Consider the following 25,021-nt stretch of genomic DNA (forward strand, 5'->3'; position numbering starts at 1 on the left):
AGGGGAAGGAGGAGGAGATACTTGGAGTATAAAAGAATAAATGATTTTGAGGCACCTGGGTGGCTAAGTCGGTTAGGCATCCGACTTCGGCTCAGGTCATGATCTCGCAGTTGGTGAATTTGAGCCCCACGCCTGGCTCTATGCTGACAGTTCAGAGCCTGGAGCCTGCTTTGGATTTTGTGTCTCCCTCTCTCTCTGCCCCACCCCCACTTGCACTCTGTCTCTCTCTCTCAAAAATAAATAAACATTGAAAAAGAATAAATGATTTTGTTAACCTGATCTTGATAATCATGACAAATTCTGAGAGGAAGGTGAGTGTCAGAAACCTTAAGAAATATTCATGAGACGAAAGTATTTCTAGGGTACAGATTTTACAAATAACATTCAACTCAGTAAATTTTTTCTGAGAAAAGGATCTGAATAATACAGTTGACCCTCAAACAACACAGGTTTGAACTGTGCAGATCCATTTATACATGGATTTTTTTCGATACAGTACAGTAAATGTATTTTTTCTTCCTTACCATTTTCTTAATAACATTTTCTTTTCTCTAGCTTACTTTATTGTAAGAATACAGTATATAATATATATAACATACAAAATATGTATTAAGCAACCATCTATGTTATTGGTAAAGGCTTCTGGTCAACACTAGGTTATTTGTAGTTAAGTTTTGGGGGAGCAAAAAAGTTATACATGAATTCTTGACTGCATGGTAGGTGGGCTCCCTTAACCACCATGTTGCTCAAGGGTTACGTGGATACTGAATTAGTTTTAAGATGATCTGAGCCACAGTTCTGGGTTTCCTTTGCTTTCCATCATTGCTGATGACATCACATGCAAGTGGACACCCTTTTCTTTATTGAGTGACCCCCTCTTTAGAGAGAAGAATCTAGAACTGCACCTTGACCACACTGAGCCACATATCCTTATGTGCAGAGAATCCATGGAGCATTAGGATGGAAGGTTTGTGCCCCGGCCTGCCCCGGAAGGAATAACAGAACTGATAATCTTCATGGTAAACATAGCAGACCTGCATGCCCAACGTTCTCCGCCAGTACCTGGGGAGGAAACATAAAGGTGAAACAAAACCAGCAAGCTCCAGAGAAGTGGTTTGGGAAGGGGCACATGCCCTCTTCCCCATATGTCCTTGGGGTCCCCCACCCTCAGGGAACACTGAGTGAAACCATTCCAGGAAGCACCTTAAATGAATATTCTTGTATGTAATTTTCTAATAACCTCTAACTAGGAGGAGAAAAAAGAGTAAAAGAGTGTTTTCTGAAGAGGCATGATATATAATAACCTCTTGTTGATATATATATCTTTTTGGCATTTTAAATGGCGGTATGACGAAGGAGTAGGTGGTGAGATCTTTCTAGGTGTCTGATTGGCCTTTCTTTGCCTTGCTTGCTTGAGCTACAGCAGAATTCGAAGTAGCTGGTGGCAAGGTTGGGAAGAACTCCAGTAAGGTCAAGACAAAGGCAGGTTCCTCTCGTAGAGAGCTGGCTTGCAGTTCCTGGTGGGTCATACTCATGGACACCTGAAATCTAGGACGAACAGCCATGGACGTGTGAACACAGCTGCACCATGTACAATGCAGCCATCCTGGAGTAAGTACGTCACCGCAGAGGGGCTCTGACTGGCAGGAAATGATCAAAAGACTTGAAGGTAAAGCATATTACCACTCATCACTTGCAACTTGCTATTTGTGGAGATGAAGAATTAGACTCGCTCCTTAAGGCTACAATTGCTGGTGGTGGGGTCACATCCACAAATCTCTGATTGGGAATACTTGTCCAAGGACAAGAATTCTGTCCAAGGACAGAATACTTGTCCAAGGATGCCTGGATTCCTTATGATCTCAGGACTAAACACTCTTGACAGCTGTCCAGTGTTGGTGAGTCCAGTGGACTCTGTCTCTGTGAAAAACACAATTCTGTTCTTTTGTAATTCTATTTGAGCAAGTAGGAAGTTTAATTAGCTTTCCAACCAACCAAATTTCTGCTTTTGAGTCTTAACCTTATTTAAGTGTTACTGTGGCTTCAGAGAAGCTATTGATTCTAAAGTATTTTGATAGAGTTGACTGGATTTTATTTATTTAAAAAAATTGTTAATGTTTATTTTTGAGAGAGAGAGACAGAGCATAAGCGGAGAAGGGGCAGAGAGAGAGGGAGACACAGAATCCACAGTAGGCTCCAGGTTCTGCGCTGTCAGCACAGAGCCCGACGCGGGGCTCAAATTCATGAACCGCCAAGATCATGACCTGAGCCGAAGTTAGATGCTTAACTGACTGAGCCACCCAGGCATCCCTAGAGTTGACTGGATTTTAATTGTGATGTAGAAGTCATAGTAACAAACATTTTGTTTTATACAGACATTATTTCCACTCTGATGGATAAGCTCAATAAGGGTCATATCCCTCTACCCCAAACATACATACATACATACATACACATGTATTAAAATATGTATATTTAAAAATATATATTAACATATATATTTTATATATATAAGTTGGTTTCTTCCCCCTAGAGATTTTGAGAGTGAGAACGTGACTGTTAAGAACCATCTGCATCGGTCCTCTGGTTTTATTCCTCACAGCATATGGCAGTTGGTTGGAAGCTCAGGTTCTGTTGGTTATGTAAGACTTGGCAGTGCTGGAGTTTGGCCCGAATTTGATTTCAATATGGAATTACCATCAAACAAATGTAACTCTCTGCATGAAGAATCTCGCCGAGATGAAAGATAATTAATTCAATCAGAGATTCACTTTGTGGTATACTTTGCACCAGAGAGGTAGCCAAGTCTTGCAGAAAGCAAACAGCCTAAGCTGAACGGTGGTAACTAACCCTTGGTATAAAATAAAGGACGGAGGGGATGAGGATATACATGCATATTTACTTGCATCTACATACACAAAGCAAGAGAGCATACACAATACACTATCAAGATGAGTATCTGGAGTGGAGGTGGGATTATAGTGAGAAGTAGGTGGAAAGAGAACAGGGCCAGGAGGGAGACTTTCATTACTTTCTTTTTTCAATGAATGCATTGCCTATTCAAAACATTAAAAATAACATTGGCTAGCTTAAAAGCTCTTATGACAGAGCAAGCATATGTCAAAATTCTAAACCCTGGCACCATAAGATGAGTTAGTTGGTTCGTTCGTTCGTTCATTCATTCATTCATTCAATCATTCATATCCCAGCTCATTCATTTATTAATTAAGTGATCTTTTTAAAAACTTAAATATAGTGTTTTATTAGTTTCACGTGAACAATATAGTGCTTGGACAGTTCAATCCGTTACTCAATGCCTGCCATCTGTCACCACACACCACCACATAACATTATACTGCTTTTATAGTATTCTTGACTATATTCCCTGTGTTGTACTTTTCATCTCTATATTTATTTTGTAACCGGAATGTTGCACATCTTAATCCCCTTCACCTATTTTACCCATCCCCCCCCCCCACTTCCCCTTGGGCAGATACCAGTTTGTTTTCTGTATTTATGATTGTTTCTGTTTTCCATTTGTTCGTTTGTTTTGTTTTTTAGATTGCTCACATAAGTGAAATCACATGGTATTTCTCTTTCTCTGTCTGACTTACTTCACCTAGCATACTACCTTCTAGGTCCATCTACGTTGTCACAAATGGCAAAATCTCATTCTTTTTGATGGCTGAGCGATTGATACTCCGTTGCGCGCGCGCGTGCGCACACACCCACACCCACCCACCCACACACATACACACACACACACACACACACACACACACACACACACACACATATACTTCCAGGGTCCAAACCCTTCATCCTACAAGTCTGACTTACTAGATTACAAGAACCTCTAAAGAAAAGGACTTAAATATTTCTCTTTTTTTTATTGTGGCAAAATATACATAACAGAAGATTCACCATTTTAACCATACAATTCAACGGCATTAAGTACATTCACAATGTTGCACATCAACCAACACCATTGCCCATTCTAGAACTTTTTCATCATCCCAAATAGAAATGCTATAACCATTAAATAATTACTCCCCATTCCCCTTCTCCCCTCAGCCCCTGATAACCTCTATTCTGCTTTCTGTCTCTATGAATTTGCCTATTTTAGGTACCTCATATAAGCAGAATCATACAAAATTTGTTCTTTTGTGTCTGGCATATTTCGCTGAGCATAGTGATTTCAAGGTCCATCCATGTTATAGCATGTGTCAAAATTTCCTTCCTTTTTAAAACTGAGTAATGTTCTCTTTTATATAGGCACCGTATTTTGTTTATCCCTCATCTGTTGATGAATATTTGGGCAGTTTCATTTTTTGGGCTATCGTGAGTAATGCTGCTATGAACGTCAGTATACAAATATCTGTTTGAGTCCCTGCTTTCAATTCTTTGGAGTATATATCCAGAAGTAGAATTGCTGGATCATATGGTAACTCTATGTTTAACTTTTTGAGGAGCCACTAAATTTGTCACAGCAGCTGTACTATTTTACATTTGTACCAGCGATGCACAAGGATTTCTCTATATCCTCACCAACACGTTATTTTCCGTTTATTTTTTTTCTGAAATAATAGTCACCCTGACAGGTGTGCAGTATCTTATTGTGGTTTTGATTTGCTTTTCCCAAATGACTAGGATGTTATGTATAGATTTCTTTTTATTGAGATATAATTGACATACCATTAAACTCACCCTTTTTTTTTTTATATTTTTTTCAACGTTTTTTATTTATTTTTGGGACAGAGAGAAACAGAGCATGAACGGGGGAGGGGCAGAGAGAGAGGGAGACACAGCATCGGAAACAGGCTCCAGGCTCCGAGCCATCAGCCCAGAGCCTGACGCGGGGCTCGAACTCCCGGACCGCGAGATCGTGACCTGGCTGAAGTCGGACGCTTAACCGACTGCGCCACCCAGGCGCCCCTAAACTCACCCTTTTAAAAGGTACAATTGTTTGTTTTTTTTTTTTTTAAAGCATATTCACAAAGTAGTGCAACCATCACCACTCTCTAATTCTGGAACATTTTCACCAAAAAGAAACCAGATTGAACGGTACACTTTAAAATGGGTAGAAAGATGGGGCGCCTGGGTGACTCAGTTAAGTGTCCAACTTCGGTGCAGACCATTATCTCACGGTTCATGTGTTTGAGCATGCATCGGGCCCTGCGCTGACAGCTCAGAGCCTGGAGCCTGCTTTGGATTCTGTGTCTCCCTCTCTCTCTGCCCCTCCCCCACTCATGCTCTGTCTTTCTCTGTCTCAGAAATAAACATTTAAAAAATTAAAACAGGTAGAATGCTAAATTTTATGTTATGTATATTTTACCACAATTAAAAAAAAGAAAGAAAGGGGCACCTCGGTGGTTCAGTCAGTTGAGCATCTGACTCTTGATTTCAGCTCAGGTCATGATCTCATGGTTCATGAGCTGGAGCCTCACGTGGGGTTCTGTGCTGATGGTGCTGAGCCTGCTTGGAATGCTCTCTCACTCTCTGCCCCTTTCCCGCTCTCTCTCTCTCTCTCTCTCAAAATAAACTTTATAGAAAGAAAGAAAGAAAGAAAGAAAGAAAGAAAGAAAGAAAGAGAAAGAAAGAAAGAAATCCATACCAATCAACATTCACTCTCCATTGCCCTCTCCCTACAGTTCATAGCAACTACTGGTTTCCTTCTGGTCTCTATGTTTACTCTATGGATCTGCTTATTCTGGACATCTCATATCAATGGGGTCATTCAATCTGTGACTTTCTGTGTTTGGCTTATTTCACTTTAGCATAATGTTTTCAAGTTCTTCTGTTATGGAATGTATTCGTACTCCATTCCTTTTTAAGGCTAAATAATATCCCATCACCTGGATATGCACATTTGTTTATCCAGTCATCAGCTCACGAACATGTGAATTATTTCTACTTTTTAGCCGTTAGGAATAATACCACTATGAACATTCACATACAACTTTTTCTGTGGACATATGTTTTCAGTTCTCATGGGTGTTCTCACTTCACCAAAGAGTAGAATTGCTGGATCATATGGTAGGGTTTTTTATTATTATTTTTCATTTTTATTATTTATTTTGAGACAGAAAGAGAGAGAGAGAGCACAGGAGTAGGGGAGGGCAGAGAGAGAGGATCCTGAGCTGACAGTGTGGAGCCCGACGCAAGGCTCAAACCCACGAACTGTGAGATCATGACCTGAGTTGAAATCAAGATTCAGACACTTAACTGACTGAGCCACCCAGGCATCCCATATGGTAGCTTTTTAAAAAAACGCATTTTGAGGAACTGCCAGAAGTGGTTGCACAATTTTACATTCCCACTGGCAGTACCTGAGAGGTCAATTTCTCTAAATCCTTCATTGCTAATTTTTAGAGAAACTTTTAATTGAAGTATAAATCATATAGAAATGTGTACATATTTTAAGTGTACAGCCTGATGAATATGCAGAACTGTCTTGAACTACCCAGGTGCCCCATTTGGTAGCTTAAAAAAAAATGAACCCAGTATCTGCCACCCAGATTAGGATCTAGAATACATGACCAGCAACCCAGATGCCCACCTCATGTCTTTCCCAATCAGCGCCCCCAAAGGTAACCACTACCTCACTTTATCTCTTCAGGAAAGTTTTACTATTTTAGAACTTTGTCATACAATAAGTATTTGTATCAGATTTCTTTCACTCAGTATTGTGTTTGTATTATAGAATACAGCACTAGGTCTTTCCTTTTCATAGCTGTATAGTATTCCGCTGAATACTCTATGAATAATTTTACAGCTATGCTTTTATTTATTTATCTGTTAAAGTTTTTTAAATCTTTATTTATTTTTGAGAGAGAGACAGAGAAACAGAGCATGAGTGGGGAAGGGGCAGAGAGAGAGGGAAACACAGAATCTGAAGCAGGCTCGAGGCTCTGAGCTGTTAGCACAGAGTCTGACACAGGGCTCGAACCCACAAACCATGAGATCGTGACCTGAGCCGAAGTCGGACGCTTAACTGACTGAGCCACCCAGGCACCACTATCTGTTAAAGTATTAATGGAGACTGGTGTTTCCAGTTTGGAGGTATTACAAATGAAACAGATATGGAATATTCTTTTATATGTCTTCTGATCTCTGTCTCGGTGTGTGTGTACGTATATATATATATATATATATATATATATATACGTACACACACACACACACACATACACACACTTCTGTTGTATGAAGTGTGAAGCGTATGAAATTAGTATGAACTAATTTACACTTTCATCAACAATATGCCAGATTCTTGTTGCTTCACATCCGCACTGGGTTGAATAGTATTCCCCCCAAATTCATGTCTATCTGGAACCTATGGATATGACCTTATTTGGAAACAGGGTCTTTCCAGAAATAATCAAGTTGAGTTAAGGTCATACTGGATTAGGGTTGGGCCCAAGTCCAAGATGACTGGTGCCCTTATAAAAAGAAGGAAATTTGGACACAGAAACACACAGAGGGAAGAACACGATGTGAAATACAGAGGCAGACAGTGGAGTGACCCATCTACACATGAAGAACACATCTACAAGCTACAGAATGCCCAGGATTTCTTACAGTCACCAGCAGCTAGGGATGAGCCACTGAACAGATTCTCCCTCAGGGCCTCCAAAAGAACCAACGTTGCCAACACCTTGATTTAGTATTTCTAACCTCTAGAACTGTGAGAGAACAAATTCCTGTTGTTTTATGTCACCCGGTTTGTGGTCATTTGTCACAGCAGCTCTGGGAAGCTAATACAACATTCTGGCCAATACTTGAATTATAGTCAGCTTGCTTCACTTCAGCCGTCCTGGTGGCTGTGAAATGGCATCTCATTTTGGTTTTAATTTATTAAATTCCCCTTATGGCCAGTGAAGTTGAGCACCATTACATATGTTTACTGGCCATTTTAATACCCCTATTGTGAGGTTTTTCTATGTTTTCTTTTTTAAAAAATATTTATTCATTTATTTTGAGAGAGAGCACACGAGTGGGGAGGAACAGAGAAAGGGGGAGAGAGAATCCCAAACAGGTTCTGTACTGTCAGTGCAAAGCCTGACGTGGGGCTTGATACCATGAACCATGAGATCATGACCTGAGTCAAAGTCAACAGGTGAACGTGTAACCAACTGAGCCACCCAGGCACCCCATGGTTCTTCTATGCTTTCTTATAAAAGCTTTGTTTCATTTAGATCTATAATCCACCTGGATTTGATTTTTGTGCATGGCACAAGGTTGTAGATGAGGCCGTATTCTTTTTTATTGCTACATTACAAATTACCAAGTTGAGCAGCTTAAAAAAACTCATTTATTAGCTCACAGTTCTATGGGTCAGGAGTGAGCTTACCAGAGTTCTCTCCTGAAGGTATCACAAAGCTGAAATCAAGGCATCAGCTGGCACTGATCTAGAAGCTCTGGGAAAGAATCAGCTTCTAAGCTTATTTAGGTTATTAGCAGAATTCAGTTCCTCGTGGTTTAGGACTGAGATCCCTGCTGCCTTGCTGGCTGCCAGCCAGGGGCTGTCTGCTCTCAGAGTCCACTGGCATTCCTTCTCATGGGGCCCTCTCCGACTTCAAACTAGCCATAGCACTGAATCTTTCTCATGCTTTGAACCCCTTCACTTTTTAATGTTTATTTTTGAGAGAGAGAGAGAGAGAGAGCGCGCGCGCATGATTGGGGAGGGGCAGAGAGAGAAGGAGACAGAATCTGGAGCAGGGTCCAGGCTCTGAATTGCTAGCACAGAGCCCAACAGAGGGCTCAAACTTGTGAAGTGCGAGATCATGACTGGAGCCAAAGTCGGATGCTCAAAGTGCGAGATCATGACTGGGCCACCCAGGCACCCCTGAACCCCTTCACTTTTATTTTTTTTTCTTCAGTATATGAAATTTATTGTCAGATTGGTTTCCATACAACACCCAGTGCTCATCCCAAAAGGTGCCCTCCTCAATACCCATCACCCACCCACCCCTTCACTTTTAAAGGCTGATATGATTCAATCAGGCCTCCTTGGATAATCTCATCATCTTTAGGTCAATTGTATACAACAGAACTATGGAAATGATTTGCCATCATATTCACAGTTTCTGGGGATTAGAGAGGTAGATCTTTGTGGGGCTGTTGTAATTTTGCCTACCAAAGAGGTCAAGATTAACTTTTTTTCTGGATGGATATCTAGTTGACACAGCCCCCTTTCCCCACTGCAAAGCAGTGCTACCGTTATCATAATTCAAGAGACTGTATCTATGTGCATCTGTCACTGCGCTCTCCTGTCCCACTGGGTTTTTTTGTCCTTCTTCTTCCTCTTCTTCTTCTTTTTTTTTTTTTATAGAGAGACAGAGAGAGAGATCTTGAGCAGGGGAGGGGGGGCCGAGGGAGAGAGACGGTGACAATTTCAAGCAGGCTCCACACTGAGCATGGAGCCCAATGTAGGGCTCGATTCCATGACCCTGGGATCATGACCTGAGATGAAATCAAGGTGCTCAACAAACTGAGCCACCCAGATGCCCCTTTCCTTCTTTATGCCCCTTTCCTTCTTTATGCCTTTTTTTTTTTTAACATTTATTTATTTTTGAGACAGAGACAGACAGAGCATGAACGGGGGAGGGTCAGAGAGAGGGGGAGACACAGAATCTGAAACAGGCTCCAGGCTCTGAGCTGTCAGCACAGAGCCCGACGCGGGGCTCGAACTCACGGACTGCAAGATCATGACCTGAGCTGAAGTCGGCCGTTTAACCGACTGAGCCACCCAGGTGCCCCTCTTTATGCCTTCTTTACAAAGCCTGGACTTACTGTTGCTTTATAATTAGGTTTGACAGCTGGTCATGTAAATCATCTAGCATTGTTCTTCTTCAAGACTGTCTTGCTTGGGGCACCTCTGGGCTCAGTTGGTTAAGCATCTAACTCTTGGTTGTGGCTCAGGTCATGATCTCACGGTTCCTGAGATCAAGCCTGGTGTCGGACTCTGCGCTGAGAGGGCAAAGCCTGCTCGGGATTCTCTCTCTCCCTTCTCTCTCTCTCTGCCCCTCCCCACTCTCTCTGTCTCTCTCAAAATAAATAAATAAACTTTAAAAAATGTTTATTTATTTTTGAGAGAGGAGGGAGCAGAGAGAGGGGGGGACAGAAGATCCGAAGTGGGCTCTGTACTGACAGCAGGCAGCCCAATGCGGGGCTCAAACTCATGAACCGTGAGATCATGACCCGAACTGAAGTCGGACGCTCAACTAACTGAGCCACCCAGGCACACTGTTAAAAAAATTTTTTTAAAGAGAACAAAGACTCTTGCTCAACTGGCTCTTTACTTTTCTTTATACATTTAAGAAGCAGTTTATTAAATTACATTTAAAAAAAAAAACCTGCTGGGATTTTAAATGGGTGTACATTGAATCTATACATCATTTCAGGGAAATCTGACATCCCTATGATAGAAAGTCTTTCAACTCACAAATACTGTCTACATCTCCATTACTTTAGGTCTTTCAGAATTTCTCTAGTACTTTGTATTTTTCTGTCCAGAGGCCTTCTACATTGTTCTTTAGATTTATTCTTTTTTTTTTTTCAACGTTTTTTATTTTTATTTTTTTTTGGGGACAGAGAGAGACAGAGCATGAACGGGGGAGGGGCAGAGAGAGAGGGAGACACAGCATCGGAAACAGGCTCCAGGCTCCGAGCCATCAGCCCAGAGCCCGACGCGGGGCTCGAACTCACGGACCGCGAGATCGTGACCTGGCTGAAGTCGGACGCTTAACCGACTGCGCCACCCAGGCGCCCCTAGATTTATTCTTAAGATAAATTCGGTATCTATATTTGTTGATACAATGGTGATTAGTATCATTACAATTTTTTTCATTTTCTATGTTTTTGTTGCTGTCATATAAGAATATAACTGATTTTTGTTTACTTACCTTATATTTAGCAATCTTGCCAAATATTTATTAATTCCAACAACTTATCTATAGATTCTTTTGTACTTTCTGTGAACACAATCACGTCATCTGCAAAAAATGTTAGTTTTCTTTTTCAATTCTTGTCCGTTTTTTTCTCTTATATTTATAATTCCTTATCTTCCTTTCACAACTGAGTTTCTTTGGGAAGTAAAAATCTTTAAAGATCTCTCTCTCCTTCATCCTGTGAGCAGTCTTAATATTTGGCCCGATGAAAATAAGAGTTGTCTCTGATGTCACCCACAGTGGCCCCAGCCCCTCTAATTGTGGTCCTCTGCTGACTCAAAGCAAAGCATCTGATGCCTCCTACAGGGGCGACCATGGTCCACATCACTATGCAGACAGGCTCGTCATGCTCCAGGGACACTGAGTCATAGAGAGAGCTGTTCTGAAGACCAGCCATGGTCTACGGGGGATGCCTGTTCCTGTTCCCTAAGGGGCTCAGAAGACCCCAGGGAGAAGTCCAGGAGACAGCCTGCTGTGATGGTCACACCACACCCTCATGGGCATCTGGCAGGGCAGCTTGGGGTGTTTGGTACGCCCAGCTACCTCTACTGCCTGCTGTTCCTGTTCACGTAGTGACCCTGACAATTAACCTGGCTGACCTAGCTCTGCAGAGTGAATCCATCCGTGGTCATTATGGGCAGCTGAGCAGCTAAAGGCATTTGGAGAAATAACTGTGGTTAAGGAACATAAGTGACTCACGGTAAAGCTGTTCATCCTATGACACCCACTGTGTAAATGTCACCTGCAATGAGGTGAGTTGAAGGAAACAGGCTGTGCATATCGGTGGGGCGGGAGGAGCAACTCACAGGATTTCCGACAGCTCTCCGCAATGGCATCATGGGTTCTAGTACCATAATCACAACCCCCATGTTCCAACATGACCTGGCATGAACCAAAAGGTTTTCTAGGATTTTCATTCTCTCCAACCAGCTGGGTTTCTTCTTGGCCTGTGTGCCTGAGTACATAAAATAAAGGGCAGCACTGTGTTTGTCCTCTGGCTACAGCTCTAAGCCGAGTGACAGGCATGAGCAGGCTTTAAGATCACATGCCTCTGCACTGTCATTTTATAAGAGACTGAATGTTCTGCTCTGTGGGGCCTCTCAGTGCTTTACTGGTATTATTTGTTAATAAAAATGAATTATTTGCTATATGGCATTATTCGCAATAGCCAAAAAGTGGGAACTACACAAATATCCATTTAAATAGATAATATGTGTATAACCATACAATGGATAATTATCCAGCCATAATAATGAACGAAGTACTGATACATGCTACAACATGGATGAAACTTGAAAACATGCTAAGTGAAAGAAATGAGACATTAAGGGCCACAAGCTGTATGATCGCATGTATATGAAATGGCCAAAACAGGCAAATCCAAAGGGACAGAAAACAGTTACAGCTGCCAGGGAATTAAGGGACGGGGAAACTCTGAGTGACTGAACAGTTATGGGGATTCCTTTTGGGAAGATGAAAATGCTATGGAATTATTTGGTGGTAACAGGTACACAACCCTGTGAATAGATATATATTTTTTTAAGTTTTTATTTTTTATTTTTATTTTTTTAGTAATCTCTATACCCAACGTGGGACTCAAACTCGCGACCCCAAGATCAAGCGTCGCAAGCTGTTCTGACTGAGCCATCCAGGCACCACAACGCTGCGAATATATTAAAACTACTGAATTATATACACTTTAAAATGGTGATTTTTATGTTATGTGAATTATAACTCAATAAAAAAGTGAATTATTTGCTATGAGGTCAAATGTCAAAATTATTCTGACCGTCTTGACCCTGAAAAGCCTTCTCCTTGAAGGAGTTTGGAGGTTGAGGGACTATGCGGCATAGAGTGGGATTTCTGCACGTGGTGGGTAGAATTAGCCTTTATATAATCACACCTCTGTATGTAGCCATATCCATGGTTACAGGCCACATCACTGAACTGCATTCTCTGCCTTGATTTAAGAAAGATGGCATTTGTGTGTGGAGGTCCATGGTGCCTCTGCAGGGCCACAAGGGGTACACGACCCTGGCCTCTCCTTGTCAGGGGTCACACGGGAGCCTTAGCCCCAAAGGAACCCTGCTGTCAATGCTGCAGGGCAATGGCACTTAAGTGGCCAGAATCTCAGCTCCGTCATTGCAGAGGTACGTCCCGGGTGACCCTCTGAAAGGGTCACCACCACTGCACCCTCCTCCAAGAAGGAGATGGAGAGCACGGGATGAAAAGCTCCCTTCTGTTCAATTAGCTTCTTTTCAAGGATCAGAGCCTGGCTGGCAGGCGGAAAATTCCACACGCTAATGAAACAAAAGGGAGCCGGAAAGGAGAGAAGATAAAGGGCACAAGCTCAACCTCCCTGCATTCTTTTCTCCGTGCCTGGAAGGCAATTCTAACCGCCAGGGTCCTGGTTAAATCTCCTTGTGCTTCACTTTTCCCGGCGGCACAGAGAGGAACCAGGTCTATTTCAGTACTGCCTTCGCCAGGGGACACACACCACTGGGCACGAGGGGTGATTTTATTTGGTAAATGGACCATGGCACGAAAAACCACTGAAGCACATCATGAGAAAGCAAATCTCCCTTCACTGTTAATCTTCCGATTCCATCAGTGAGGAAGGCTATGTTCGGGCTGCCGTATCTTTCACACCTCTCTAGACTTTGTAACAAAGAGAAAGGAGTGGCCGTATTTGTGGCAGGGTAGAATTAAAACACTGTTTAAGGACATTGTGCTTATTTAATTTTTTAATATTATTTTACTATTTATGGCAAGTACAGCAAACAGAAATTTCTGCTTTACAGTGGCGATATTGAGATCACTCTTAAATTGATTTAAGGTAAAAAGAGGGACTTAACTCTAAAGAAAATACAAAAGGAAAGTAGAGATATTATACAGATAGGACAAGGATCATAAAGATGGTACAAGGATGATAAAAATTTTGGGAACTTCTTTTTCTTTCTGTCACTTTACTAATGAACATGTTTAGAACATATCTAAGGGGCGCCTGGGTGGCGCAGTCGGTTAAGCGTCCGACTTCAGCCAGGTCACGATCTCGCGGTGCGTGAGTTCGAGCCCCGCGTCAGGCTCTGGGCTGATGGCTCAGAGCCTGGAGCCTGTTTCCGATTCTGTGTCTCCCTCTCTCTCTGCCCTTCCCCCGTTCATGCTCTGTCTCTCTCTGTCCCAAAAAATAAATAAACGTTGAAAAAAAAAATTAAAAAAAAAAAAAAAAAAAGAACATATCTAAAACCATTCTGTCCCACCCAGGCCATCTCCTTGGCCCTGGTCTTTCTAATTCATTTTTCAGTGCACATCTCTACACCGGTCAGGATATCACTGGGTTAGCATCCAATGGCCAAGATGGGGCACTGGGTGGCTCAGTCAATTAAGCATCCGACTTTGGCTCAGGTCATGATCTCGCAGCTCATGGTTTGAGCCCCTTGTCAGGCGCTGTGCTGACAGCTCAGAGCCTGGAGCCTGCTTCAGATTCTGTGTCTCCCTCTCTCTCTGACCCTCCCCCATCACACTTTATGTCTCTTTCTCTCAAAAATAAATAAACAAAAAAAATTTAAGAATCCAATGACCAAGAAAATATCAAAGGAGCTCCCATAAACATGCACAATTCTTGCCTGCAGACAGAATCAGTGACTTTGGGAGTGAGGGCAGCCTCCTAGGCAAAGATACTATCAGAAACCAGAAAGAATTTACCTGGTGAGGAGTTACCATTCTTCAAGAATACTCCCCAAACTCAAAACAGGACATCTTTGAACTTTTCTGTATATTTGAAATAGTTCATGGTAAAATGTTGAACCACCACCACCAAAAGGGCAAAAGTCACCACCAGAGAAGATGACACTATTATTATGATACTCTTGAATACTTCAATTATAAAATTAACTTACCAGTAATAGATCTTTATCAGCGCTGACGGCCAAAGGAGAAATGAGGCTACAAATGCCAGGATGGGGAGGGCCAGCGTCCCACCTGCGATCACAAACATGTTGACCACATCAAGATCCATCCTGCTCTTTAAGGCTGGCAGACACCTGCAGGGCGAAAGAGAGTGATAGCATTGAAACTCTGTCTCAAGAGAAAAGGGGAAAAGGCAAAGTGGAAGAGAGAAGGACCCAGAATGAGGGTTAAAGTCAGGAGGAAACAAAAGCTGACCAAGTGCTCAAAAAATCTAAATAGGCATAACAACTAAATATAATAAAGAATCCTTGAGAGGATCCTGAATTTTTTTTAAGCTATAAAGGATGTTGTTAAAACAAATGGGGGAAATCTGAGAACAGATATGAGATAGCATTACTGTATCAGTGACACAATTCTTGAGTGTGACGAAATTGTGGTTACGTTTATACGTAGAAAATCTTTGCTCTTAGGAGACGTCTGCTGAAGTATTAAGGGGTGAAGAATAGTGATATCTGCTACTCAATGTTCATTTCTGCTACTCTTAAAAATTGAGAAAAGTCACTGGGGAAGGGGAAAAGAGAGAACATTAAAGCAAATGTGGCAAATGTTAACCTCTGGTGAATCCAGGTGAAGGTTACATGGTAATATTCTTTCAGCTTTTCTATAAGTTTGCAATTTTTAAAAATTAAAAGTTAAGGGGTGCCTGGGTAGCTTAGTCAATTAAGCCCTGCATCAGGCTCTGCACATCGGGCAGTGCACAGCCTGCTTGGGATTTTCTCTCTCTCCCTCTCTTTACCCCGCCCCCCAATAAATAAATAAACTTTAAAAATAAATAAATAAAAATTAAAACTTAGGACAGAGAACCTAAAAGACAGACAGAAATGGAAACCATCTATGTGTGCGCGTGAATGCTACTATCATGGAAAGGATGTGTTAACAAATCAGTAACAGTTCATCTAAGGTGGGGAACTAGTAGCTGGGGTGTTAAGGATAGAAGGAAAACTTGTTTTTTTACCATGTACCTTTTTAAACCTTTTGGTTATTATCACATATATGTATAATAGCCTATTCAAAAATAAGTCCCATACAACAAAAAGTTAAGAGGGAACAAATCAAAACGGTAGAATTTGCATTGTACTTTCTGAGGTCTTCTTGAAGACTAGATGAACACATCTGAAGGCTAGAATGGGAGCACCAGGAGGGCAGGGACTATCGTGTGTCCCCAGCTCCGAGAGCAGGTCTGACACAGCATGCAATAAATGGGAGTGACTATTCCAACAAGACTTTGTTAGAAAGAGGCTGCAGGCTCTTTGGCCTGCTGGCAGAAAGTGAGCAACCCTTGGTATAGCACACCAGTCCTGTCAAACAGGCAGGGTGTTTTATTTCATTTTATAGGCTGGGAAAAGTAAGGCACAGAGAGGCTAAGTAACTTGCCCAAAGTCACTCAGCCAGTTGAATCAAGATTACAAAACAGGTTTCTCCTTGGACCCACCCCCTCTGCACCATGCTATACATCGTCTAATTTTTTTTTAATGGCCTTTTTTTCAATCTTCATAAGCTCTCTGCTGTTAAATACCTACACTTGTCATCACTCCTAATTTCTCCATGAAGCTATGGCATCTCCATTTATGTTCTGTCCTCTACAAGGGGTTGGTGAAACAAGCCCCTCACAGTCTAGGGGGAAGTGGAGGAGACAGACAAATATATAGGTGGGTTAGATGGTTCTTAGTCACACGCACAGGCTCTTTGTGGGTACCATGCTGAATCTGCAGGAATGAAAGCCCTCTCAGGGACAGAAGCACTGTCTGTGTTTCTGATTCAACTGGCCTCTCAGCTTCTCAATCACTATAAACACTTTTCAGCACACTTAAGTCACTGGCCTGTTTTCTCCTAGAACTAGAGCTCCTTGAGGGTCAGGCCAGTCCGTATGTTCTTTCTCAGCGCCCCAAGAATAGTACAGGACACAAATACGGTGCAAATGAATGAATGAAAGCTAAGTTACAAAATGGGCTCAGTCCTGTTTGTTTTGGGGACAATCAACCATTCCCAATGATGCTGTAAGAGAGCTGACTTTTTTCTTTCAGTAATTACAAAACTCCCTGGAGGAGTCACCTATTTAACGCAGGGTACAATTCACCATGCTAAAAAGGCCTCACTGTCAAGGGGTAAGCAAATTACTTTCAGACTGAAGAGAATTTTAGAAATCTGTTTAAACATTGGTCACAAAAGAGTCAACGAAAATAGGAACTGTCACCTTCAAGAGGACTTTTCCAAATCACACAAAGTCCCTAAAAACTGCTGAGGGTTACTATGAATTCCGATTCCTGGGCTGCAGGAGGTTAATTACGTGATGTTCCTTTTGACTAGGAACCAGAACATTTTATGCCCAAAGCCATTATTTCACTGACCCTGACACTGGGGATGGTAGCCCCAAGGTCTAATCATCAAAAAGAGGCATCATGGCTTTGCCAATGCCTGTTATGGACCTCTCCATCACTTTGGGGGAAAGTTTTATCTGGCTCCACCTCCCATTTAATTGCAGAATGAACTTCAATTAGGAGTTTTTGTAGAGCCTGATCAATTAAAGAAAAAAATTTCAACATTTTATTTTTGCAAGACAGAGAGAGACAAAGCCTGAGAAGAGAAGGGGCAGAGAGAGAAGGAGACATGGAATCTGAAACAGGCTCCGGGATCAGCACAGAGCCTGACACGGACGGGGCTTGAACCCACGGACCGTGAGATCATGACCTGAGCAGAAGTCAAATGCTTAACCCACTTAGCACCCAGGCACCCCTAGCCTGATGAATTTAGTAAAGGCATGGACTTATAGAGAAGCCTGTTGTACACTTCCCCTGAGCAGGTTAAATATGGACAGGCCCTGGGTGAAGAAACTAATGCTTGCTTGCTTGCTTCCTTCCTTCCTTCCTTTTTTAAAAACATATTTATTTTTGAGAGAGAGCATGCATAAGGGGGGATGGGCAGAAAGAGAGGGAGAGAGAGAATCCCAAGCAGTCTCTGTTTTGTTAAAGCAAAATAAACAATGAGATCATGACCTAAGCCGAAATCAAGAGTCGGACGCTTAACTGACTGAGCCACCCAGGTGCCCCGAAACTAATGCTTCCTGACTCTTCTATACACATAGTATACATAAGGAGGAAGTGATGATCCCTACCTCTGCATCATCCTTCATTTTAAAGAGGACTTACCCCAGCCTTTCTTTAAAAAGGAAGCTCTCCTACCCTGCTGAGGTTTGTTTATAGGATACTCTATTGTACCCAAAGGAGAGTCTGGAGACAGGAAAACTGAAACCTTGTGAACCTGGAACCGCCAATGACTGAAAGTCAACTAAGGGGTGGAGAGTGGAATTTCCCAAAGGATGGGGTCCACACAATTGATGTTTGCTTGCAAGATGACATTAGGGAGCAGGAGAATACTGAATAATGCTCAGGGCTACACAGCATTAACTGGGTAACATAACACTGACATGCATACAGAGAAATCAGCTTTCAGTTCTTATTCAGTTCTGTCTAGGTCAAAGAGAAATTCTCAGTATGGTGTTATTAAACACCTCTCTAAGCCTTCCTCTCCTGCAAGCAACAGTAACTAGCTACTTAATAACATGGTTTCTTTGTGTTGATTTTTTTCCCTCCCTCCTCTTCCTTCCTTCCTTCCTTATTTTTTCTTAAGATCTAATATTAAGCCCTTCGTGAATGGGCCAGCATTCCATCTAGCAAGTAGAGGGATGCTTTCAATTTATGAAAATTAATTTTTAAAATTAAGTTAAAAGCAGTCAATTTAAAGAAAAATGCAAAGTAGGCGATATATAGGTCTGGTGAAAATCATAATGGTGACACATGAATGGCTCGGGCGCCAACCAGGCTGAGGGGGGGGCACATTCCCACTGCCTCTCTACCAGGAAGAGAGCTTGGTTTCCTCAACTATTAAATAAGAACACTCATCCAAATCACCTCTTCTGTCTTCTCCTATTCAGACTTAAAACATTTCTCAAATTATACCAGGCAATTAAAATTTTTTTTTTCAACGTTTATTTATTTTTGGGACAGAGAGAGACAGAGCATGAACGGGGGAGGGGCAGAGAGAGAGGGAGACACAGAATCGGAAACAGGCTCCAGGCTCCGAGCCATCAGCCCAGAGCCTGACGCGGGGCTCGAACTCCCGGACCACGAGATGGTGACCTGGCTGAAGTCGGACGCTTAACCGACTGCGCCACCCAGGCGCCCCATATACCAGGCAATTAAAGAGTAGGATCTGGCTTGCCCCCTCAAGAATCTTACTCCTTGTTACATGTTCCCAGAACCTAAAACAGTACCAGGCAAATATCTGTGGCTTGACAATGCTTATTGCCCGAATTCTTGAAAAAGATTGAAAAAGAGAGAAAAAAAAATTGCACTCGTTTTATGTATCTGTTGTGTGAAAGCAAGGCACCCCAGTGTTAAGGACAATGACCTCCGTGGCCTTGTGGCACAGAGCGAAGAGAAGCTACATTAGGAAGAGAGCTGTCCGTTCTGACACCAGGGAGAGTCACACAGGCTCACATCCCAGACTGAGCCTGCCATCCGGCCTCCTCCTGTTAGCATCCAAGCTGTGCATGTAGGGCCTGTATCTCTGAACACAGGGATGAAGACTGATTGGATAGAGGAGACACCAGTGGATCCACATAAACAAACATTGCATCTCAAAGTCCCTCGTCTGGGGGCTAGGAGTAAGGCATAATGTGTCACGACTGTCTTTTCACATTCTCACTGATTTGGAAAACTGGGAATCCTGAGTTCTAACACCTTAATCTCAGGGTAGAAAGCAGAATTCCAAGAGAAAACAGAATGTGAGACACTTGCAAAGAATCTTGCCTTTCCCTAGATATTTTACTCATACACCATCAAGTCTGACAGACTCAAGTTCTGGTCTCTTCAAAATAATGATTATTGTAACAACAATAGCAACAATAATAACCAGGACCATCACAGCCAAAGATACAAGACTGACAACCTCCACTATTAAATAACTTCTGTAAACCACGCCCCACACAGGCAGTTCATATACATCCTCTCATCTCATCCCTCACAACATTATGAGGTAGAAAGCATTTCTCCCACTTTATTTCTTAATAAGTATTTTCTTATTTGTTTGTTTATTTATTTATTTATGAGAGTGAGTGGGGGAGGGCAGAGGGAGAGAGAGAATTTGAAGCAGGCTCCACACTCAGCATGGAGCCCGACACAGGACTTGATCCCACAGTCCTGGGATCATGACCTGAGCCAAACCGACTGAGCCACCCAGGAGCCCCTCTCCCACTTTAAAGATGGAGAAACTAAGGCTTAAAGAATTTTAAAGTGCCCCACAGGTCACCTGGCTGGCGAACAGAATGGTCTTTATTTCAAACCAATCCTACAGATGTCCCTGGTTCATGCTCTGTTGGTTTTCTCTCAGGGTTTTCTGGCTGCAGGATTCACTGTGCATCCACTACGCACAAGGCAGGGGGTCCAGTGTCCCCATCGGCGCTCTTTGCACTTCTCTAGAACTGTTTTAAGAGCAAGTAACATGCTAACTTTATAAGTTACCCGTTAATTTATTACCCTATTCCTGCTGGTATCTTTTAAAAAACTTCCCAGTGCTGCTTACAATTTTTTCCCTTAATTCAGCAATATGAAAATGCTTTCTCCAATGTTTTCTGTTAGGGAAACACTAAGCTCCTAAAATCTGAATATACTATCCAAGCTCTTAAAGATTGTTGCATCTACCCAACGCTGCTTTCTGAAACTAGGCCCTTGTCAAGATAAACCAATCCCTCAAAACTATCACTAATGATCAACAGTTAGAAAAAATACAAAGATGTTAAGATCCTCTTACGTGGAAGCCCCAGGACTGAGGACACAATAATTCAAGAAACGGCCAGTTCTAACTCTTATCATACATATCATCTTCATCCTGGAAGAAAATCACACTGAAATTTCCCAACAAGCAGTTAAGCTTGCTGAGGCATCACTGAAAGTGTGGCATGAACCCCAGGAATACTGCTGTGAGGTGCCCAACTCTGCCCCCCTCAGTCTGGCTTTGCAGCTCTCACAGCCCTGCTGTTGAAACCAGCGTGCGGGGCCTGGATTCTGAGATGTTCTCCTCTCTCTCCCCCTAGATATTCCCATGGTGCTCTACTCTCTCCACTTGATATTCCCACGATGCTCTCCTCACTCTGTCTCCTGATATTCCCATAATGCTCTCCTCACTGTCTTCCTTGGACAGCTCTCCATCCCTACATCCTCCTCCACCATTCCCTTCTTCAGGGAATTCCAAACTCAACATGCCTGGCCAGTACCCCCTTCCAGACTTTTCAAAAAGCCTTTTGACTACCACATGACTCAGAAGTCCCACATCTCTCCCCCTTCTCCTGATTCATTCATTTGTGCCCATCCATCTAGCTTCCCAGACTGTGATACATCTTTCACTCTTCCTATGTCCCCCTCCACTCCTGTTAATGCACAGGTGGAGAGGTGCCAGCACTGAAGCCAACTTGTGAGTCTAGACAAACTATGCCATTCAATACATGACTATTTAAATTTAAATTAATTAAATAAAATTCAGAGTTCAGTTCTACACTCACACCTGTCACATTTTAAGTGCACGGTAGCCACACAGGAAAAGGAGCTGTCCATATTGGACAGCACAGCTTTAGAGGGTCTATACCCCTGAAAGCCTCTTACAACCAATTCCTTAGGCCAATCTGGTTCCACATTTACCAGGAATGTTGGGTGGGAAGAAAAATTCCCACTGGGTGTGAGATACCAGGTGTGAGACAGATCACAGCTCCCTCAGCCACCACACTGGGTCCGGGTCATCCTTTCTTCTTGCTCCCATTCTGTCACATCCCTAACACTAGTTGCCAGGGGAATCTTCACAACTCACATCATGCATTAGGCTGCCCAGGTCTAATGTGAACTCAGACTACTTGATATGATCCCAACCCAACTTCCTGGGCCAACTCCCACATCTCTGCCTGCACCCCAAATAACCAACTCCTGTCCCCATGCCAGCCCTGCACAGCCTCATGCTTTGTCTTTCCCCAGGCTGCCCCCTTCATGTGAAACACTCCCATGTCCTGGCTGCCAGATGAACCTCTCTGCCTCTCTGCCTTTGGGGCTGATTCGAGTATCACACTCCCCAGGTGTGCATCTTGGTTCCCAAAGGCTCAGTTCTTCTAGACCTCCAAGCTTCGCACCCTGCTCCTGGCACACTCTGAGAACTGTCCATAGGGGGCTGCTGGGTATGTATCTAACCTGCAGGTGCCCAATCTCCTCCCCCCAGACCACTGAACCAGAGAAATCACCACTGCAGGTTGGCCTGGAGAGGGGTTTTTTGGGGGCTTATAGAGGAGCCTCAGGCTCTTTAAGAGCTGCCTTCTTTCTTTTCTTTCTTTCTTTCTCTCTCTCTCTCTCTCTCTCTCTCTCTCTCTCTCTCTCTCTCTTTAAAGCAACAGTGTTAAAAAGCCATACTCACTCTTCAAAGAACACAGCCTTCTTTCCCAACTGCTCCTGGCTCTGGCAGAAGCTGAAAATGAGATTCTGGAATCACAAGAAAGAAAATGACAAAGCATTAAATGGTAATGAGAAGGTGAATGAATTGCTAACAGCCACAAAATTGCTGGCTTCACCAGAGACGGAGGCAGAGGTGGTGTGATGGCTGGCATGGCCTTCTCTCCTCCTGGGCACGGGCACAGGTGTGGCTTCATAGCCCACCTTGTGTTTGGCTCACCTACCCCAATTAAGAAACCAGCACAAAGGGCAGGGCACAGCAGATAATGAGCCAGGCCTAGGAACGCATGAAGGAGGTCAAAGAAGAAATGTGCAGTGACAGGACAGAGCTGGGAGTGAGTTGGTGACTCCTGGACTGCAGTGGGGAGAAAGGCAAGAAGCAGGGTGTGTGTGGGTGTGGGTGGGGGTGGGGGTGGAGGGGTGGGGAGGGACAGGCACACTCAGGTGAAAGGGGGCTCTGAGACCTACAAACGTAACTAAGACCCCCAAAGACTAAAACTTGCCTTCTCCATTCGTCATTAGGGTTTCCCTAAAAGTTGTACTTAGGAAGGAAGGAGAAGGGGCGCCTGGCTGGCTCCATTGGTAGAGCATGTAACTCTTGATCTCGGGGTTCAAAGTTCGAGCCCCACACTGGGTATAGAATTTATTTAAACATTTTTTAATTAAAAAAAAGAGGGGTGTCTGACTAGCTCAGTTGGTAGAGCATGTGACTCTTGATCTCAGGGTTCTAAGCTCGAGCCCCACACTGGGTGTAGAATTTATTTAAACATTTTTTAATTAAAAAAAAGAGGGGTGTCTGACTGGCTCAGTTGGTAGAGCATGCAACTCTTAATCTCAGGGTTCTGAGTTCAAGCCCCAAGTTGGGCATAGAGCTTACTTAAAAATAACATAACACAACATAACAACATAACACAGAATAAAGAAAGGAATGAGAAGGTGGCAGCCAGGGAACAAATGAGGATACTGTTTCTACGAGAGTGGCTGCTAGAGGGACCCCACAGCTCAAAACCAGGGCTGGAAAGGGAGACACAGTGCCAAGGCACCATGGCAGAAGAACCCCTGAATCATTTCAGAGGAGTCAAAGAGTTAAACCTAAAAAAGTAAAATAAAACCATGGAAGTTCTGTAAGACAACATAAGAACTCTGTTTGAAAATATCTGAGCAGGGAAAGTCTAAGTAAGATAGAAGGTCCAGAGGCCATAACGAAAAGATTAACATGTTCACTGCATAAACATGTTTTCAATGTCCACATGGAAAGATACACCATGACCAAGATCAAGATTTGTCAATACATACTCAGACACAACAGACTAATTTCCTGAATGCACAAAAGGTTCCTAAAAATCAAAACAACAACAAAATCCAATAGGAAAATGGGCAAATGATCTGAGTAGATAATTTATCAGAAAGTAAACACAAATGACTTTCGAACATATAAAAAGACCCTCAAGCTCATTTATAATAAGAGAAATGCAGATTAAATTGACAAGCTAATGGCAGTCTTAATTTTTTAAAGTGGTATCCTTTTTTTTTTTTTTTAAGTTTACTTATTGATTTTGAGAGAGAGCACACAAGGGAGGGCAGAGAGAGAGGGAGAGAGAATCCCAAGCAGGTTCCACACTGTCAGCACAGAGCCCGATGCTGGGCTCAAACTCACAAACTGTGAGATCATGACCCAAGCCAAAGTCAGCCACTTAATCAGCTGAGCCACCCAGGCAACAATAGCAATCTTTACCGTACCAGCAAAAAACAAAAAGTTTAGAAACAGTCTATGTTGCAGAGACTGTGGGCAAATAGATGCTCTATACAATGTACCAATTTATATTCCCATGAACAAACTCTATGCATGGCAATTTGTTAAAATCTGTGACATTGTAAAATGCACATACCTTCAACCTAAGAATCTCTTCTAAGAGTTTATGTTTGTACCTAGTGTATGAAATCATGTTTGTGGAAGGTTACGTGTCACGGTAGAATCTATCATGGCAAAGGTGTGAAATTAACTCATATGCCCACTTATAGGGCATCTGTTAAGTAAACAATGGTATAGGTTTATAAGGAAGTATTACGTATAGCCATTAAATACAAATAAAATTAAACATAAGCCATTAAAATAATGAGGCAGTTCTATTTGTCTTTATGAGTAATGACCTCCAAGGTTCATTCTTTTTTAAGATTTTAAAAAATTTGTGTATTTATTTTGAGAGACAGAAAGGGAGAGAGAGCATGAGCAGGGGAAGGGCAGAGGGGGAGGGAGTGAGAGAATCCCAAGCAGACTCCACAGTCAGCAAAGAGCCCGATGCAGGGCTTGATCTCACGAACCATGACCTGAGCTGAAACCAAAAGTCAGACACTTAATCCACTGAGTAACCCAGGTGTCCCCCAAGATTCACTGTTAACTCAAAAAAAAAAAAAAAAAGCAACACCAAAAAACAAGAAACAGCAGAGAATGGATAGAATAATACCTTTTGCATTAAAGGAGACAAAGACAGAAAGAGAGGAGAGGGAGGGAGAAGGATACACAGGAAACTGGTTACCATGGCTGCATCTTGTATCTTTTGACCTTTTTTTAGAGACAGAGAAGGAGCAGAGGAAGAGAGGAAGAGGGAGGGAGGG

General features: G+C 42.7%; 1 protein-coding gene and 1 pseudogene across 4 annotated transcripts in view; one reads left to right on the forward strand and one right to left on the reverse strand.

Annotated features, from left to right (window-relative positions):
* The window catches only part of ABHD6 (abhydrolase domain containing 6, acylglycerol lipase), a 54,176-nt gene that overhangs the window by 19,215 nt on the left and 9,940 nt on the right, over positions 1–25,021 (reverse strand). For all 4 annotated transcript variants that reach the window (XM_040454650.1, XM_040454649.1, XM_040454652.1 and 1 more), the window contains exons 2-4: positions 22,371–22,435; positions 14,852–15,003; positions 906–1,062 (exon numbers count right to left, since the gene is read on the reverse strand). In XM_040454650.1, coding sequence (XP_040310584.1) covers positions 906–1,062; positions 14,852–14,970 — 276 coding nt within the window. In that variant the 5' untranslated portion in view covers positions 14,971–15,003; positions 22,371–22,435. The remainder of the gene's footprint in view (positions 1–905; positions 1,063–14,851; positions 15,004–22,370; positions 22,436–25,021) is intronic.
* LOC121016894 (histone H2A.Z-like) lies at positions 1,130–2,125 on the forward strand (annotated as a pseudogene).

This window comes from Herpailurus yagouaroundi, unplaced genomic scaffold, assembly GCF_014898765.1.
Source record: "Herpailurus yagouaroundi ecotype Mexico unplaced genomic scaffold, PumYag 213, whole genome shotgun sequence".
Classification (NCBI taxonomy): domain Eukaryota; kingdom Metazoa; phylum Chordata; class Mammalia; order Carnivora; family Felidae; genus Herpailurus; species Herpailurus yagouaroundi.